At 46.8% G+C, this 17,256-nt stretch overlaps 1 protein-coding gene across 1 annotated transcript in view; it reads right to left on the reverse strand.

The window, feature by feature from the left end:
* Window positions 1-906: 906 nt before the first annotated feature.
* Window positions 907-17,256, reverse strand: part of LHX4 (LIM homeobox 4) — a 114,478-nt gene continuing 98,128 nt past the window's right edge. Inside the window, exon 6 of the mRNA XM_063938725.1 lies at window positions 907-1,769. Within this exon, the coding sequence (XP_063794795.1) occupies window positions 1,408-1,769 (362 nt within the window). The 3' untranslated portion in view covers window positions 907-1,407. The remainder of the gene's footprint in view (window positions 1,770-17,256) is intronic.

Genomic DNA, 17,256 nt, shown 5'->3' on the forward strand with positions numbered 1-17,256 from the left:
ATCTGCAAATCACTGAAAAATATCTGTAATGTGTAGGTGCGGCTTGGGGAAACGTTAAATCTGGGGGGTATCTCAGAATCTGCAAATTGACTTTTTTGTGATTGCTGATGTATGGGGGCTTTACTGGAAATTACTGTGCAGTGCTATAGTGTTCTAACGGTCCAGGTTTTAAGTACATCCATGCTTGGCCACAGGTGACTTAATTAGTACACAGTCAATTTGATTTAACCATCTCTGATGAGTTATGGATTTGCTGAAAACCTAGCCTGTTAGGATGCCTTGAGGACCGCGTTTGTCAAACTCTGTTCTAATGTATTAAGTCACTAGAGCACTTTATAAGGCCATAAAGTTTGCGCTATGCAAAAATATGCTTTGGCCACTGCAATTTGCTAAAGCCAGCAAGATTGTCACTAGATTTAAAGTGAGATTAATGTAAAGGTAAAACCAGGTTGGATTTCCCTTCAAACTAATTACCGCTAAAAATCTAGTGACTGTCGTCGTAATTGTGTCAGATCCCGCAAATTGCGGTCTAGCATATTTTTCCCTTAGTACTTTTGTAATGATTTCCTGATTCCCTATTAGTAGTGAATGGTTTTAGTTGCTGGATAATGGGATTTAATTTATTTTTCCAGAATGTGTTACAACTGGGTTTACTATTCTGTCTTATTGATAACTAGGGTTATATTTACTAAAGTGTGGGTTTTCAGGAGTGGAGATGTTGCCGATTGCAACCAATCAGATTCTACTTAATCTGATCTGTGTAATAAGATCACTGCAGTCTGTCAGTTGTCACCATTTATGCTCAATTCGGTGCTGTTTAGCATAGATTGATCAAAAAAAGAATTTGTTGCAGATTTTCTTAGTGGGAATGAGATAATACACTCACATATTTTCATCTCGCTATTTCATTTATTCAGAAACCTAAGAATCTGCCCCACAACAAATGCTGCATCATAAATGGGTATAGATTGTCGGTTGCATGTCAGGCTAATGGTCTATGCATTATACGTAGACCAGTAGTATCGTCGGGGGGATCCATCCTCACATGGCAAGATGACACAAATACTCGAGCATGGACATAAGAGGAGTGTGGGAAGACATGTCTGTTGATCCCCCTGGATTAGGTAGGGAGATTCACGACCCACAAAAGTGCAAACATTCTGTTTTTATATCAATACATTGATTTTCCAACCATTGTCTGTGAGGGCTCCTCCACCTTACATCACCAACTCCAGTTTTATCACGGTGTGGTTGGTGCAATTTGCGTCAGTTTTGCAGGACTCTCCTGAATTGAGGGAGCATGTGAATTAAAGAGAATTCCAAAGGCTGAGTGTGGTTTCTGCGGAGTTTGGCAAACTCTGTGATCGTCTAGAAGGTCTAAGCTCAATCCTTTTTTTTGTTTTCCTTTTAAAATGGAGGATGGTCCATCTCATCTAACCAGGAACCCGGGCTAGTGGGGAAATCTGGGTAGCCCATGCTGCTTTCTGTTGAGATGTCAGAGGTGGGAGCGGCTGGTAGCGCTCGTAGAGGAGGGTGGGTCAGAAGCCCTCCTGCATTGTCCATATTGTATGGCAAGCCATGGGATGGGAGGGATGAGATAGAAGATGGTGACTGTGGTATATCATAGGGGCTGCCATCATGAAGATCCTGATAGGATTGTCCCGTTGCGTCTATTGTGAAACCTCCATTGACCAGAGGCACACTCACAAGGTCCCCTCCTGCATTGTAAATTCCTGCTGTGGATCCCAGCTCAGACAAAATCTGTTCATCTGGTTGGGAAAAAAAAAATGCAATATTAGTGAAAGAATGAGGGTAAAAACTCCAGTTATTCAGATGGCTTGAGTATGATTGATTAGGTAGGGAAAAATAATGGGCTGATGGACAACATGGTCAGAAATGCAGGTATATGATATAGTAACATAGTATTTGAAGTTGAATAGAGGCAAATTGCCCATCTTGTGTAACCTGTTTTAAGTTGTGATGATTCTACATACTTGCTAAATAATGTTTTATGACTAGTTAGCTACTATAACTCATGTTACCCCCGGATTAACCACGTTGATATTTTAAGTATTATAACCTTGGATAGCTTTTTCATTCAGAAATGTATCCATTCCTTTTTAAATCCAATTACAGAGTCCGCCATTACCACCTTCCCTGGCAGGGAATTCCACATCCTGTTTGCCCTAACAGTGAAGAACCCTTTCCTCCGTTGCGTTCGGAACTTTCTCTCCTCCAGTCGCAGCAAGTGCCCACGTGTCCTAAACTGTGTTCTTTTAATAAATAATTCCTCTGATAACTCTTTGTGATGTCCCTTTACATATTTGAAGATATTAATAATATCATATCTCCTCTTAGGCGCCTCTTTTCTAGTGTATACATATTCAGCCTAGTAAGTCTTTCCTTATAGTCCAGTCCTTCTAGGCCTTTAATCAATTTAGTAGCTCGCCTTTGAACATTTTCAAGTTAACTGATGTCTTTTTTTATACAATGGTGCCCAAAACTGAACACAATATTCCTGTTGTGGACGTACCAATGCCTTATACAGCGGCATGATTACATCCGAGTCCCTTGTCTCAATTCCCCTTTTTATGCACGCTAGCACCTTACTTGCCTTCTTTACTGCGTTTTGACATTGTGTACGGTTATTAAGCCTATTATCAATGAATACCCCCAAATCTTTTTCCAACTCTGTTTCCCCTAGGCGTTCCCCATTTAATATGTAGGATGCAAGTTTGTTTTTAGTCCCAAAATGCATAACCTTGCATTTGTCTGTATTGAACCTCATTTTCCATTTAGACGCCCAGAGTTCAAGTTTAGATAGATCATTCTGCAAGGACTCCGCATCCAATTCTGAATTAATTACCTTACACAGTTTAGTATCATCAGCAAAGATTGACACTGTGCTTTCCAGGGCTATTTCTAGGTCATTGATAAATATGTTGAACAGTAGTGGTCTGAGTACGGACCCTTGTGGTATTCCATGACTACTGGGGACCAGGTTGAGGACTTCCCGTTGACCAGTATTGTGGGCCCATTAACCGGGGTATGTTTACTAAAGTATGAATTTTTTTGTTAGCAGTGGAGATGTTGCCCATAACAACCAATCAGATTCTAGCTATTATCTTCTAGAAGGTGCAAGATAAATGTTAAGTAGAATTTGATTGGTTGCTATGGGCAACATCTCTGCTTCTAAAAAAATTCACACTTTTGTAAATTTACTCCAACAAGTGGACAGCTAGAGTCTGACCGATTACCCATTGCAATCAACCAGGTTCTAACTATCATTTTATGATAGTTTGGGGGAGATTCAACTGTTTGAAAAGTCAGTTGGGAGTCTGTTTTTCCTATCTAATAGACAGGAAAAAACAGACACCCAACCGACTTTTCAAACATTTGAATCTCCCCCTTTGAATCTTACTGGTTTCTATGGGTAACATCTCTCCTTATCATTTTTAGAAAAGGTTTGTTAGTATTCATTACATTTCACCCTTGGGCTTATCTCTATCAAAGTTCCACTATACTGTGCCAATCAGTACACTTGACAGAGCACTTTTACAACAATGAATGGGGACGTTCCATCAAATGTACTGGTCAGTTGGTAAAGCATGCAGGCTATAGAATGGCGGAATGGCAATCATGCATTCTGGAAACATTTTTAAAAATGATAATCTTTTTGTGCAGCATAGTGAATGGACAGTAAAACTAGTGTATTTCTTATATATTCATTATATTTAGACATTAGATTCTATACAATAAAATAGAAGTTTGTCAGCTTTCACTAAAGTGATATAAAAATCTTTCTGTAAGTAAACAAAATGATACTGAAAATAAAGTTGTTTTTCAGGTAGTAAGTATTGTCTGTCAGCTAGAATCCAGTGCCGGCTTAGTGTGTCATTAAACATGACAAGTCACACTATAAAGATCTTCTTTATAGTGCGCTAAAGCATAGATATAATGAAGAAATTAGTCTGATATCAAATAATAGGCAGCAGGTTTGAATTATAAACTGTTTAATATTCCAAACACACAAAAATCATCATAAACCGGTTGATGGCTGAACTAGAGGTATGATTAATGCTCCTTCCGCGTCCTTATTTATTTGATCAATTGCCTGGTTCACGGCCGTGTTTGACAAATGGACTGCAGGGAATACTACTCAGGTATTTACTGGAGATGGAGAGGATGTTGTAACTACCGATGGCTGTCAGCTCTGTCGTGGCTACAACTTTCCTGCAGCTCTGGAAACCCGCTGACAAATACAAAGTTCATTACAATGCACTATATTTCATAACAACAGCATGAACTTCCATAATGCGCAGTAACTTTTAGGCTCTGTGAATTGCTTTGCACTTTTTAAAATGAAGGGCAGATTTCAGCATTCCAGCTGGTCCTGGACTTGATTTTTCCGCCAGGCATTATGGAAGATTGAAGTGCACTTTTTTTTTTTGGGGGGGGGGGGTAGCTCACCTGTATTAAACCTATAAAATGCTAAGGGTGCCATTTGTCAGTCAGTAATAACTACGCATAAGTCTGCACATATGGGCTAATTCAGAAATGTTCGCTTGCTAGGTTTTTTTTGCAGTCCTGCATTCGCATAGTCACCACCCATAGGGGAGTGTGCATTCGCTTTGCAAGTGTGCGAAAGCATATGTAGCAGAGCTGTACAAACAGATTTTTGTGAAGTCTCTGAGTAGCCCAGGACTTACTCAGCCACTGCGATCACATCAGCCTGTCCGGGACCGGAATTGACGTCAGGAACCTTCCCTGCAAATGCCTGAACACGCCTGCGTTTTTCCAAACACGATCAGCTGACAACCACAAACGCCTTCTTCCTGTCAATCTCCTTGCGAACACCCGCGTGAACGGATCTTTCGCACAAACCCATCACTGAGCGGCAATTCGCTTTGTACCCGTGCAACGCGTCTGTGCATTGCGGTGCATGCGCAGTTTAGACCTGATTGCCTGCTGTACGAAAACGCAGCCTAGCAATCAGGTCTGAATTACCCCCATAATTTGTTATCGGCTACAATTACGTTTTGTTACATAAAAATTACCCCAGATGCATAAAATCCATATTTCTCTTTCATCCAGTCTGGGGGACTCTAGACCTTAGAACGTCAGTTCTGCTGCCGGACTGCTGGGGAAGTGAAAGGCGTTCACTCCCCAGCTTCTCCTGCCCAGGACTACGGAGCCCACCTGGACCCACAGCTGGCTGGGGCTCTTACCCCTTTTAGAAGTTAGCAGTTTCCGTAACGGTTCAGCATGGCGGCTGCTATCTTGGTTGGTTTTTCTCTGTTGCACACCTCTTTCTAGCAGGTGCATCATGTTCTGCCTATTTGGTGGCAGGGAGAGTTTTCAAAGGGAGGAACTGGCTAAGAGTCTTTCCTGGGGTGTTCCACTATGGGGGATATGCACTAATTCTGTGTCCTGAAAAAGAAGACTCCATTCCTCAGCATTGCCGCTGCTGCTAGCCTCTGTGGACACTGCTCCAGACTGTAGCTCCTCTCCTCAGTGTCACAACTGAGGGCTGGTGCTGACCAGGGGGAAGCCTCAGTTGTAGGGGCTGAGGTATATGTGTACCTGGGAGGCAGTACAGGGTTCTTGGACAGGCAGGGAACCTTTAGAACAAATGCCCGAAGGCGTGACCACGACAACAAGGGAAAGTTCAAAGGTTTTATTAAACACAGTTCAGAGGAATACTGATGACTTGGTACTGGTAATAGGAAACACAGTTCAGAGAAATACTTGGGATCGATGACGGAACACTGATGGTGACTTGGAATCGATGACGGAACACCGATGGTTACTTTGGGATCATTGGTAAGCTTTGAGTGAAGCTGGGGTTCGCAGATAGAAATGCACTATTGTACTTAGAAGCACAGGTGAAGCATGAAGTGATGCTGGGGATGGCTGCTGGGAAGCCGGAGTTCAGACACAGGTGAATCAGGGTAGACTGTAGAGGGTTAATCACTGGAGTGTCGGGTTACACTGCAGAGTATAATCACCAGGGAGTCGGGCTGTACTGCAGAGGAAGTCCATGGGAGAACTGCACACTGGAATCACTGAAGACAATTGAAGCACTGACATCTTTCCACCCCAGGAACAGGATATTTATACCTGCTGGGAAGCAGGGATTGGCTGGCTGATTAACCAGAGACCAGAGTGCAGCTGCTGTGTAATCGGGCTGGGAGCAGAGTGCAGCTGATAGGCTTAAAGGTAACATCTGATTAGGAAAACATGGCTGCGCCCATGGTAGCTTTTGGAGGGAAAGATTGTTTGTAACTTGAATGTGAGCTTTAACCATGAAGCTGCCAGAATCACAGTGAAGAGATTTGAGACAATGAGATGCAGCGTGCTGCACACAGACAGTGCAGATGGAATCCAGGCTTGGAACACTGGGACAGTCTCAGGAGGCATTTGGAAGGTAAATACTAGTGATGAGCGGATTCGGTTTTACTCGGTTCTCAAAACGGCATCTTATTGGCTCACGGATGTCACGTGTTTTGGATAGCCAATAAGATGCCGTTTTGAGAACCGAGTAAAACCAAGTAAAACCGAATCCGCTCATCACTAGTAAATACTGATAAGGAATTACCTAGATCGTGACAGCACCCCCTCCTTTAGGAGTGGCCCCAGGACACTTCTTATAAGTTCTTTACCTGAACAAATGGAAGGATCTAGATTGAATCCTGATGAACTTGAACTGGCTGGGACCAGAGGAGACTGTACCGGATCTATGGACGAGACCAAATTAAGTCCAGACAACCTTGAACCGGCGGAGACTTTAGACCGACGGATAGGACCGGATTAGATCCGAAGGTATTGGAATCGGCTGGAACCGAAGGAGGCTGATCCGGACAGACGGATGGGACCGGATTGGGTCCAGAAAAGCTTGAACCGGCTGGGACCGGAGGAGTCTTCAGATTGACGGTTGAATCAGCTGGAACTGAAGGAGTCTTTGGACCTACGGATGGAACCGGATTGGGTCCAGAGATATCGGAATCGGCTGGAACCGAAGGAATCTTCAGACAGACTGATGGAACCGGATTGAGTCTAAAGACAGTTGAATCAGCTGGAACTGAAGGAGTCAGAATCCGGTTAGAACCGGAATGAGTGGTATCCGAGTGTTCAGTTAGACCATCCTGGACCTGGTCCATGCTGGATGCCAACAGAGTGGTGTTCTCTGAAGACGGCAAACAGGAGTTCATAACTGCATCTGTAGCACAAAAATTTCCATCTGGGAACTTGGCTCTGGATACTTCCCTTGGGACTGAAACTTTCATCAACCCCAGGAGGGGTCACCAATCAGACACCTCTCTCAAGGTTGTTTTCTCCAGCACCCCTCCTGGGGTTGACAGATCAGAAACTCCTTTTTGAGAAGACTCATATGCCCCTACTAGAGCTTGAACATTGGATACCCCTCCTAGGGCTGTAGACACAGACGCCCCTCCTTGGGCTGAGTAAAGAGCATCATCATTCCAGGAAAGTTCGGACGCTAGGATCTGGTACTGTACCAGATATTTACCGACTGTTCGTGTCCCCTGACGTAGCCGGAGGATATCAGAGGAGGCAGAGGTCACACGACCTGGTTCATCAAAGATGCGCCTGAAGGTTGCCACGAAATCTGCATATGAAGAGAGCAGGGCATCAGACTTCTCCCATAGAGGTGATACCCAATCGAGGGCGGAGCCACTGAGGAGGGAGATGATGTAAGCAACCTTGGTGCGGTCAGTTGGGAAACTGCCAGGCTGTAACTCAAAATATATCTCACACTGATTTAGGAAACCCCGACAGGCTTTTGGGGAACCATCAAACTTGGCAGGTGTCGGTAAATGGAGACAAGGAGCAGAAACGGGAATGGTGGGTGGGGATACCACCAAAGGTACTGCAGTAGGCACACTGGACGCCCCTGAACCACGGAGGGTTACTTGTATTCCATCCAGCCGAGAGGAGAGGTCCTGGAGACAGCGGATCACATGGCCCTGTGCAGTCTCCTGACGTTCAAGGCAGGCTGCAAGTTCTTGCATCGGCCTGGTCGCTTGGACCTGGTCTCCGGCCGGATCCATTAGGTCAGTGCTTACTGTCACAACTGAGGGCTGGTGCTGACCAGGGGGAAGCCTCAGTTGTAGGGGCTGAGGTATATGTGTACCTGGGAGGCAGTACAGGGTTCTTGGACAGGCAGGGAACCTTTAGAACAAATGCCCGAAGGCGTGACCACGACAACAAGGGAATGTTCAAAGGTTTTATTAAACACAGTTCAGAGGAATACTGATGACTTGGTACTGGTAATAGGAAACACAGTTCAGAGAAATACTTGGGATCGATGACGGAACACGGATGATGACTTGGAATCGATGACGGAACACCGATGGTTACTTTGGGATCATTGGTAAGCTTTGAGTGAAGCTGGGGTTCGCAGATAGAAATGCACTATTGTACTTAGAAGCACAGGTGAAGCATGAAGTGATGCTGGGAATGGCTGCTGGGAAGCCGGAGTTCAGACACAGGTGAATCAGGGTAGACTGTAGAGGGTTAATCACTGGAGTGTCGGGTTACACTGCAGAGTATAATCACCAGGGAGTCGGGCTGTACTGCAGAGGAAGTCCATGGGAGAATTGCACACTGGAATCACTGAAGACAATTGAAGCACTGACATCTTTCCACCCCAGGAACAGGATATTTATACCTGCTGGGAAGCAGGGATTGGCTGGCTGATTACACAGCAGCTGCACTCTGGTCTCTGGTTAATCAGGCTGGGAGCAGAGTGCAGCTGATAGGCTGAAAGGTAACATGTGATTAGGAAAACATGGCTGCGCCCATGGTAGCTTTTGGAGGGAAAGATTGAAGATTGTTTGTAACTTGAATGTGAGCTTTAACCATGAAGCTGCCAGAATCACAGTGAAGAGATTTGAGACAATGAGATGCAGCGTGCTGCACACAGACAGTGCAGATGGAATACAGGCTTGGAACACTGGGACAGTCTCAGGAGGCATTTGGAAGGTAAATACTGATAAGGAATTACCTAGATCGTGACACTCAGTAACTGTGGTTTATTGGCCCCTCAATGAAATGCTAAGTACCCATACTTACCTAATCTCCTGGAAGTTGTTAAAGACTCCCAATTTCTCAGGTAGTCTCCTGGACACCCGGATCCCACCTACTTCATAGTGAAGTTGGCAAGATATGGAGATAATGGTGACAATTGTGGGTTTGTAGTCCCCAGCTGCATCTCTCTGGCCTTCTTACAGAGAGTAGTACAGTAAAGACAGCAAGTATGTAAGTACCTCAGTATTTTTGTATACCTGTTATTGTTTTTTTCACTGTACTTCGTGTCATCTGCACTCCAGCGGTGTTCTGCATGGCTTCTGCTAGTTAATAATGGTCTTCCTTAGTGCAGACAGGTCTATGGGTCTATTTACAAATACTTGGATGGAGATAAAGTGGAGAGAGCTAATGTACCAGACAATCGGCTCCTAACTGCCATGTTACAGGCTGTGTTTGAAAAATGGCGGTTAGGAGCTGATTGGCTGGAACTTTGGGGGTCATTGTTCACTCGTTGCCGATTTTCACTGGGTGTAGTATGGCTGACCGGCGGTCAGCTTACCGACGCCGGGATCCCGGCAGCATACCGACGCCGGGATCCCGGCGGGGAGGGGCGAGTGCAGCAAGCCCCTTGCGGGCTCGGTGGCAACCTGCGGTCGCCACGGGTTCTATTCCCACTCTATGGGTGTCGTGGACACCCACGAGTGGAAATAGTCCCTGTTGGTCGGCATGCCGACCATCGGGACAGTGACCCGTCGGGCTGGTGGAGGAGGTCATGTGACTGTCGGTCATCTGACCGGCGGTCACATGAATACCACCCATTTTCGCTATGCTGCGATTTGTTGCAAATTGCGCATGCGCAAGGCACGCAGGGCGCATGCGCTTAGTTATTTAACACAAAACTTAGCAGTTTTGCAGTGGCTTCTGCGGTGCTTTTCAGTCGCACTGCTGTTCAGTAAATGATTGACAGGAAAGGGGCATTTCTGGGCAGCAACTGAGCGTTTTCCCGGCGTTTGCAAAAAACGCAGGCGTGTCAGGGAAAAAAGCGGGAGTGTCTGGAGAAACGGGGGAGTGGCTGGCCGAACGCAGGGTGTGTTTGTGACGTCAAACCAGGAACTAAACGGACTGAGCTGATCGCAATCTGTGAGTAGGTCCGGAGCTACTCAGAAACTGCTAAGAATTATTTAGTAGCAGTTTTGCTAATTTTTCATTCGCTATTCTGCTAAGCTAAGATACACTCCCAGAGGGCAGTGGCCTAGCGTGTGCAATGCTGCTAAAAGCAGCTAACGAGCGAACAACTCGGCATGACCCCCTTTATCTCAGTGCACCACTTCTTCATTCAAGGCTTTAGTAAATAGACTTCCTAAGTCCTTTAAGTCTTAGTGAGGTGTGGTGGCCATGTTTTTTACTTGTGGCCCAAGGTAAAGTCAAATTGCCTTGTGGATAGCTAGACTCAGGTTACCTTTGCACCGACTGTTATGAAGGGTCTGGTGTCATCTCAGTTTTAGGGAGCATTATCCTTGTCATGTCAGAGTCGTTGTGGGCTCAGGCTTTGGCCAGGTCCATGGCTGGGTTGGCTAAGTTGATGGCTCACCAGTGGGAGGAACAAGCTAGGGTGCACCTGCTGTCCCAGTGCCTGTACAGGGCTTACAAGAGGTGATGGGGTCGCTCTGCTCTTGTTGGGTAGCCTGCTTTGGTTCATTCTATGGAGCACTTGGTTTCTGGGCTCACAAAGATCTCTTCATATTTGGAGAAGTCTGAGAAACTGTTACAGGGACTTGTAGAAATGTCATCATTCCTCTCATATTCCTTTGGAAGAGGAAGGCGAGGTACTGGATGACTTGTCTTTTGAGGACAGTTTGGAACCCTCATATGATCAGGGGATTGAGGATCTGATTTATGGTAGCACGTCAATCTATGGACTGCTTGGATGTGGACTCTCCAGCCAAGACTGTGGGTCCTTTTAAATGTAAGAAACTGAACATGGTTACTTTTCCATCCTCTTCAGATCTCTCTGATTTATTTGAGGAAGATAAAAATTTCACTATGCCTTTTATGCTTCTCTTTATCCCCTGCCAGTCTTCTTAAGTGCATGATCTGGTGGCATGTTTGGCTAAGACCACCAGTCTTCTGAGTCCCAGGGTTGTTGTATTTTTGTAGGACTCGCTAAACAAAAATCTGGAGGGATGGCGTTGCTTTATTTTTATGGGCGCAGATGTGTCCATTCAGCCCATGCTGGCTACAGCATGGATGGCTAAAGTCATGGTGCATCGGTCAGATTAGCTCTCATTGGATTTCAGACTGATTCTTCTAAGGAAGATCTGCATTTAGCAGGACATCTGAGTCACTGCAGAGTATATTTATGAGGGCACAGGTGAATTTCAAGGCTCGGTTACAGCTTTCTCTGTCAGACGGGCTCTGTGCTTGCATTCCTGGGTGGGGCATTCTGAGTTCAAACATTCCCTTGCAGCATTTCATTTCACGGACCATTTTGGGACAGAATTGGACGAAGTGATTGTGTTGCATACGTGGTTGTGAGAGTACTTCCCTCCCAATGTCCGCATCGAACCTAAAGGTTCTCTGTTCCATCCTTTTCAGCCTTTCTTTTGGGACGGGGCTGTGGCTAGACAACAAGCTTCCTAAATTGGGCCATTTCCTGGACATAGCTCAGCACAGTGATATTGATCCACCTGGTCAAGTAGGTGCTAGGACCCAATTGTCTGACAGGATGGATTTCTACTCATCTTAGACGGAGGTAATAGGTCATTTGCTCCACTCCAGAGACTGCTTGGAGAGGTCCCCACAGATTGCTAGAAGTTTGGGAGTCATTCAATGGGGTTATGTCCTCAGTCTGAAGGTCCTCCACCCAGGAGATTTTTCTCTACTGCTTGTCCAAGGGACAATGTAAAATTGGCAGGCCTTGGATCTGTCCATTGCATCTCTTCTGTCAGGCAGAGTGATTGTTCCAGTTTCGGCGGATCAGGGGTTTTTATTACAATGTGTTTCTTGTCCAATAGCCGAACAGATCATTTTGACCCATTCCCTACCTCAAGGCCCTCAACACCAGTCTGAGTGGGTCAATTTCAAATGGAGTCCTTAAAGTAGCTGATCTCTGAAATGGAGACCGATTAATTTTTTTTTTTCGGATTGGTCGGGGTCCAACGGTCGCCTGGAATCTCAGATGCTCAGCCTCTCACCGTGCACGCATCATGGTTGATTCCAGAGAATCTCGGCAGGGTCATGTCTCTGGACACTCCATCCTGAGTCATTGTGACCATGGCTGTCAGACTACTGGGTGGGGTGGTGTTGACCTTGCATCATCACCTGCAGGGTCTTTGTTCTCCACCGGAGTCTGCCTTTTCTATTAACGTTTTAGAGCTCGGAGCCATTTACCTTGCATTTACCAGATCTCGTCTCACAGGGTGCCTGGACGGAATCCAATTAGACAGTGCCTGGCGCAGAGCCAGGTTAACGGCAGATGCAGCTTGAATATTGTTTTGGGTAGAGTTGTTCGATGAAAGAGAGAACACCATTATATCCTTTTCTCTGATTCCATCTGGGGGACACTGCACTCCCATCCTTACACTCAGTTTCTGCAGTGGGGTACACTGGACTTCCACAGGGAATACATCAGGGTGTAGAGTTGGATCTTGATTCGAGGCACCAACAGGCTAAAGCTTCGACTGTTCCCAGGATGCATTGCACCGCCTCCTCTATAACCCCGCCTCCAGGCACTGGAGCTCAGTTTGTAAGTTGGTGCCTGCAGAGCAGGTCACTAACAGGTGGGGCTGCGCTAGGCAGCCCTGAAAAGAGCTTTTAAGAAGACTTCAAGGGCTGCAGGACTTTCTATGTTTTTATGACATGCTGTGTTGCGGCTCATTACCTCCCCCAGCAGCGCTGCATACTCCCGAGGCCGGGTTCCCGAGTACTTGCAGCGGAGGCGCACCGGTCATCAGGCACACCACTGCTGGCGCTCTCCAGGATCGCGTGGCTGCACTTTAGGGAGGAGGTAAGAGGGTCCCCCAGGTGGGACCCGCTGGTGAATTGCGGTCCCAGGAGATGGACTGCGCTGCTGGCGTGGACATTGTACTGCACAGGGACCCCACTATATCCATCAGGGCAGGGAGCACAGGTCGGATTTACTGACATCCGTTTACAATAGGCTCCACAGTACCCGGTGGTGAAGCCCAGCATAGGAGATAAGGTGCTGACCTGTAGCCCCTCCCCCAGCTCCGGGCGCCATCTACTGCTGGTGTTCCCACCCTGGAGCTGCATTTCTCTCTCCCTCACTCCCTGACAGAGATTTTGGCACCATCTTCACTACTAACTGGGTTGATCTCCGGGACTGCAGGGCTCTGTCTCCTCTGTAAAGCCGCCTGTCTCATCAGCGCTGTGCATTTACAGGCACTTAAGTATTCTACATGTCATTTTAGACAGTGTTAGTTAAGAACAAGTGTACTGCTACCTGAATATTTAGTACAAGTATTCTGTGATATACATCCAGTATCTACTGTGCATTGTTATATCTATATTCGTACATATTTATATGTAGTTTTACTAGTCCAGTGCAGTTTTATTGTTTATTTACATGTAATAACTTCTGCGTTGTACCTGTGACTGGGTGTGCCTGTAGCTGTTGTGCGGATTTCATTTTCCTCTATCACACGTATTGCCATCACTATATTCTGTACCCGGGGGGAGCTAGGTGCGCCAGGGTCTCATATATATATATATATATATATATATGTTGCTACACAGTATATACTGTTTTGTATTTTTCACTGTGTATTTCAGTCACCTCATACCGCTTAAATCCTCTGTTTGTGCTCTGTATTTACTGTCACATAACACGGGGTTATTTGCAGGTATTGTGTTTGGCTGTATTGTACTGTTACGCTCTAAGGCTACATTCCCTATAATCTGCCACACAGGGCGGGAAATCCACGGACGCTTCTGCATCCTGCAGTGCTGTCACCACAGATTTACCGGCAGGGGAAGTGTTAGCTGCTGGTTGAGGCGCTGGGTGCCATACATCTCCCAGTCCACCTGCGTTACCTGTGGCCAATCAGGACACACCTTGGGCAGCATTTTCAAGTATGCTTACTACGCTTGTAACACGTCTTACGCCCCCTGTGGGACCTCCTGTGCCATTACAGCCACATATTGTCCCTGTAGTTAATCCGCCCTGGGTGGACACTGTCTACCCAGTTACAACAATTAAATCAATCTTTGGTTAGACACAAGTCTACCCCACGACCCATCTGGGCCCAATGGGTCATCTAAGCGGGCCATTTCTTCCTCCCAATCCACTAATATTTCGGATAATTCTTCCAATAAGTATGGGGAATATACTGATCCGTCAGACACTGATACAGTTGCTTCTGATGAGTAATCTACAACCCAGGATGATGTTCCTGACCTAGTTGAGGTTATCAAACTGATTCTCCAAATTGATGATGAGATAGAGCCTGCTGCTACGTCCAAGAAACCTGATAAGTTCAAACGTCAGAAGTTGCTAAAGTATTTCTACCACATTCTGACCTTTTAATTGACATACATCAGGAATCCTGGTCGTCTCCAGGAAATAAGTTTTCCCTGTCTAAAAAGATTCTAGCTCATCCTATCCCTGCGGAGTTGAGTAACAAGTGGGAAACTCCACCGCTGGTGGACTCTCATGTCGCCCGTCTTGTGGTGTCCTCTACTCTGCCTGTCACCACTGTCACTTCACTGAAGGAACCAACGGATAAGCGTGTGGAGGGTTGCCTGAAGTCTATTTACTCTCTTACCGGTGCTGTACATAGACTCACTGTGGCAGCCTCCTGGGCTGCAAAAGGAATTGAAGCATGGGTACAGGCAATTGAGGATGAGCTGCCTCAGGATTTTTCTGACACTGCCAGACAATATCTGTCTTAAATTACCGCGGCCTCTGATGCCGGTGTAATGGCGGCCAAGGCATTTACTACGTCTATCCTGGCTCGCCGGATTCTGTGGTTGAGGTCCTGGAAGGTGGACCAGGACTCCAAAAAGACCTTGGAGGTGCTCCCTTTTAAGGGAGACATCCTATTTGGGGAGGATCTGAACAAGATTGTGACTGACTTGACGACTGACAAGACTGTGTTTCTCGTAAGTGCTAATCCTTCTGCTCCGAAGGCTAAGAGTACCCCTTTTTGTTCCTTTCGACCTCCAGGGAAAGCAAAAGGTTAGGCATATCTGAGACAGGCTCGTGCTTCCAAAACCACTAAGCCCAAATCTAAACAATCCTGGGCCGCCCGTCAGCCTGCGTCCAAACAAGACAAGCCTGCAGCATGACGGGCCGGGCCTCCCCCTGGGGGACCCCAGGGTGGGAGGCCGACTTCTGCAGTTCGCCCAGGCCTGGTTAAAGACCACTTCAGACGCCTGGGTGCGGGATGTTGTCTCTCATGGGTACGCAATCTCTTTCAAGAGATGTCCCCCTCACCATTTTTGCACAACGGTTATCCCTGCGGATCCATTAAAAGTGCAAGCTCTACACTTGGTTGTACAATCCCTACTGGACACAGGAGTGGTAGTGCCAGTACCTCTGTCTCAGAGAGGCAGGGGATACTATTCGACCCTGTTCCGAAGCCAAATGGGTCTTTCCGGCTTATACTCAACCTCAAATCATTGAACAAATTTGTGAGCGTATCCAAATTCCGTATGGAAACTCTGCGCTCTATTGTGCTGGCCATGGAACCCGAAAACTATATGGTATCCCTGGACATACAGGATGCTTACCTGCACATACCTATTGCCATGTCGCATCAGCAATATATGCGGTTTGCTATTGGCAACCTACATTATCAATTCCGGGCCCTGCCTTTTGGATTGGCCACGGCCCCTTGGATCTTCACTAAGGTCATGGCCGTGATGACGGCTCTTCTCCGCCGTCAGGGAATCAGGATCCTGCCGTATCTGGACGACTTGCTGATTATGGCGAACCTACAAGAGGTTCTACTCAGTCATCTGGAACTGACGGTCCAATTCCTACAAGCCCACAGCTGGCTCATCAACTGGAAAAAATCCTCACTGGTCCCTGCTCGGAGCATGGTGCACCTGGGGGCACTACTGGACGCACACAGCCAATGATTGTTTTTGTCTCCAGAGAAAGTCCTGAAACTTCAGGACAGGATCAGATATTTCCTCTCTCACCCAAGAGTGTCAATACACTCGGCGATGCAAGTACTAGGCCTCATGGTGTCGGCTTTCGACATGGTAGAGTATGCTCAATTTCATTCCCGCCCTCTGCAGAGGTTAATCCTTTCCAAGTGGGACGGCCTGCCTCATCGGATCAGGTCTCAAATGATCTCCTTGACTCCGGAGGTTCGTCTGTCACTGAGCTGGTGGCTATAGGACCAACAGTTGAACAGGGGTCGTCCCTTCTGGATCTCCAACTGGGTCATCCTGACAATGGATGCCAGTCTCGGTTTGGGCGCAGTGTTGGAGCAACACTCTCTCCAGGGTCGGTGGACCAGGGAGGAATCTCTCCTCCCGATAAACATTCTGGAATTGCGGGCAGTGTTCAATGCGTTGACACTGGCCCTGCCTCTAGTACAGAACAGGCCTGTTCAAGTACAATCAGACAACGCCACCACGGTGGCGTATATAAATCATCAAGGCGGCACTCGAAGCCACATGGCAATGCTGGAAGTATCAAAAATCCTCCGTTGGGCGGAAGGACATCTGCCAGCAATATCGTCAGTGTTCATTCCCAGAGTCCTCAACTGGGAAGCGTATTTCCTCAGTCACCAGGACGTTCACGCCGGAGAGTGGAGTCTTCATCCGGAAGTCTTTCAACTCCTAGTGAACAAGTGGAGCCTACCAGATGTAGACCTGATGGCATCTCGACACAATCACAAGGTTCCGGTCTTCGGATCAAGAACAAGGGATCCTCAAGCAGCGTTCGTGGACGCACTGGCAATTCCATGGAACTTTCGGCTGCCATACGTGTTCCCTCCAGTGTCACTCCTGCCCAGGGTACTACGGAAGTTCAAGCAAGAAAGAGGAATACTACTTCTAGTCGCTCCAGCGTGGCCCAAACGGCATTTGTTCTCAGACCTGCAGGGTCTATCGATAGAGCGTCCTCCTCTACTTCCTCAACGCCCAGACCTTCTCGTTCAGGGCCCTTGTGTCTATCCGGACCTGGCCAGACTGGCTTTGACGGCGTGGCTCTTGAAGCTTCACTCCTGAGAGCCA

Source organism: Pseudophryne corroboree, chromosome 9 (genome assembly GCF_028390025.1).
Source record: "Pseudophryne corroboree isolate aPseCor3 chromosome 9, aPseCor3.hap2, whole genome shotgun sequence".
NCBI classification, from domain to species: domain Eukaryota; kingdom Metazoa; phylum Chordata; class Amphibia; order Anura; family Myobatrachidae; genus Pseudophryne; species Pseudophryne corroboree.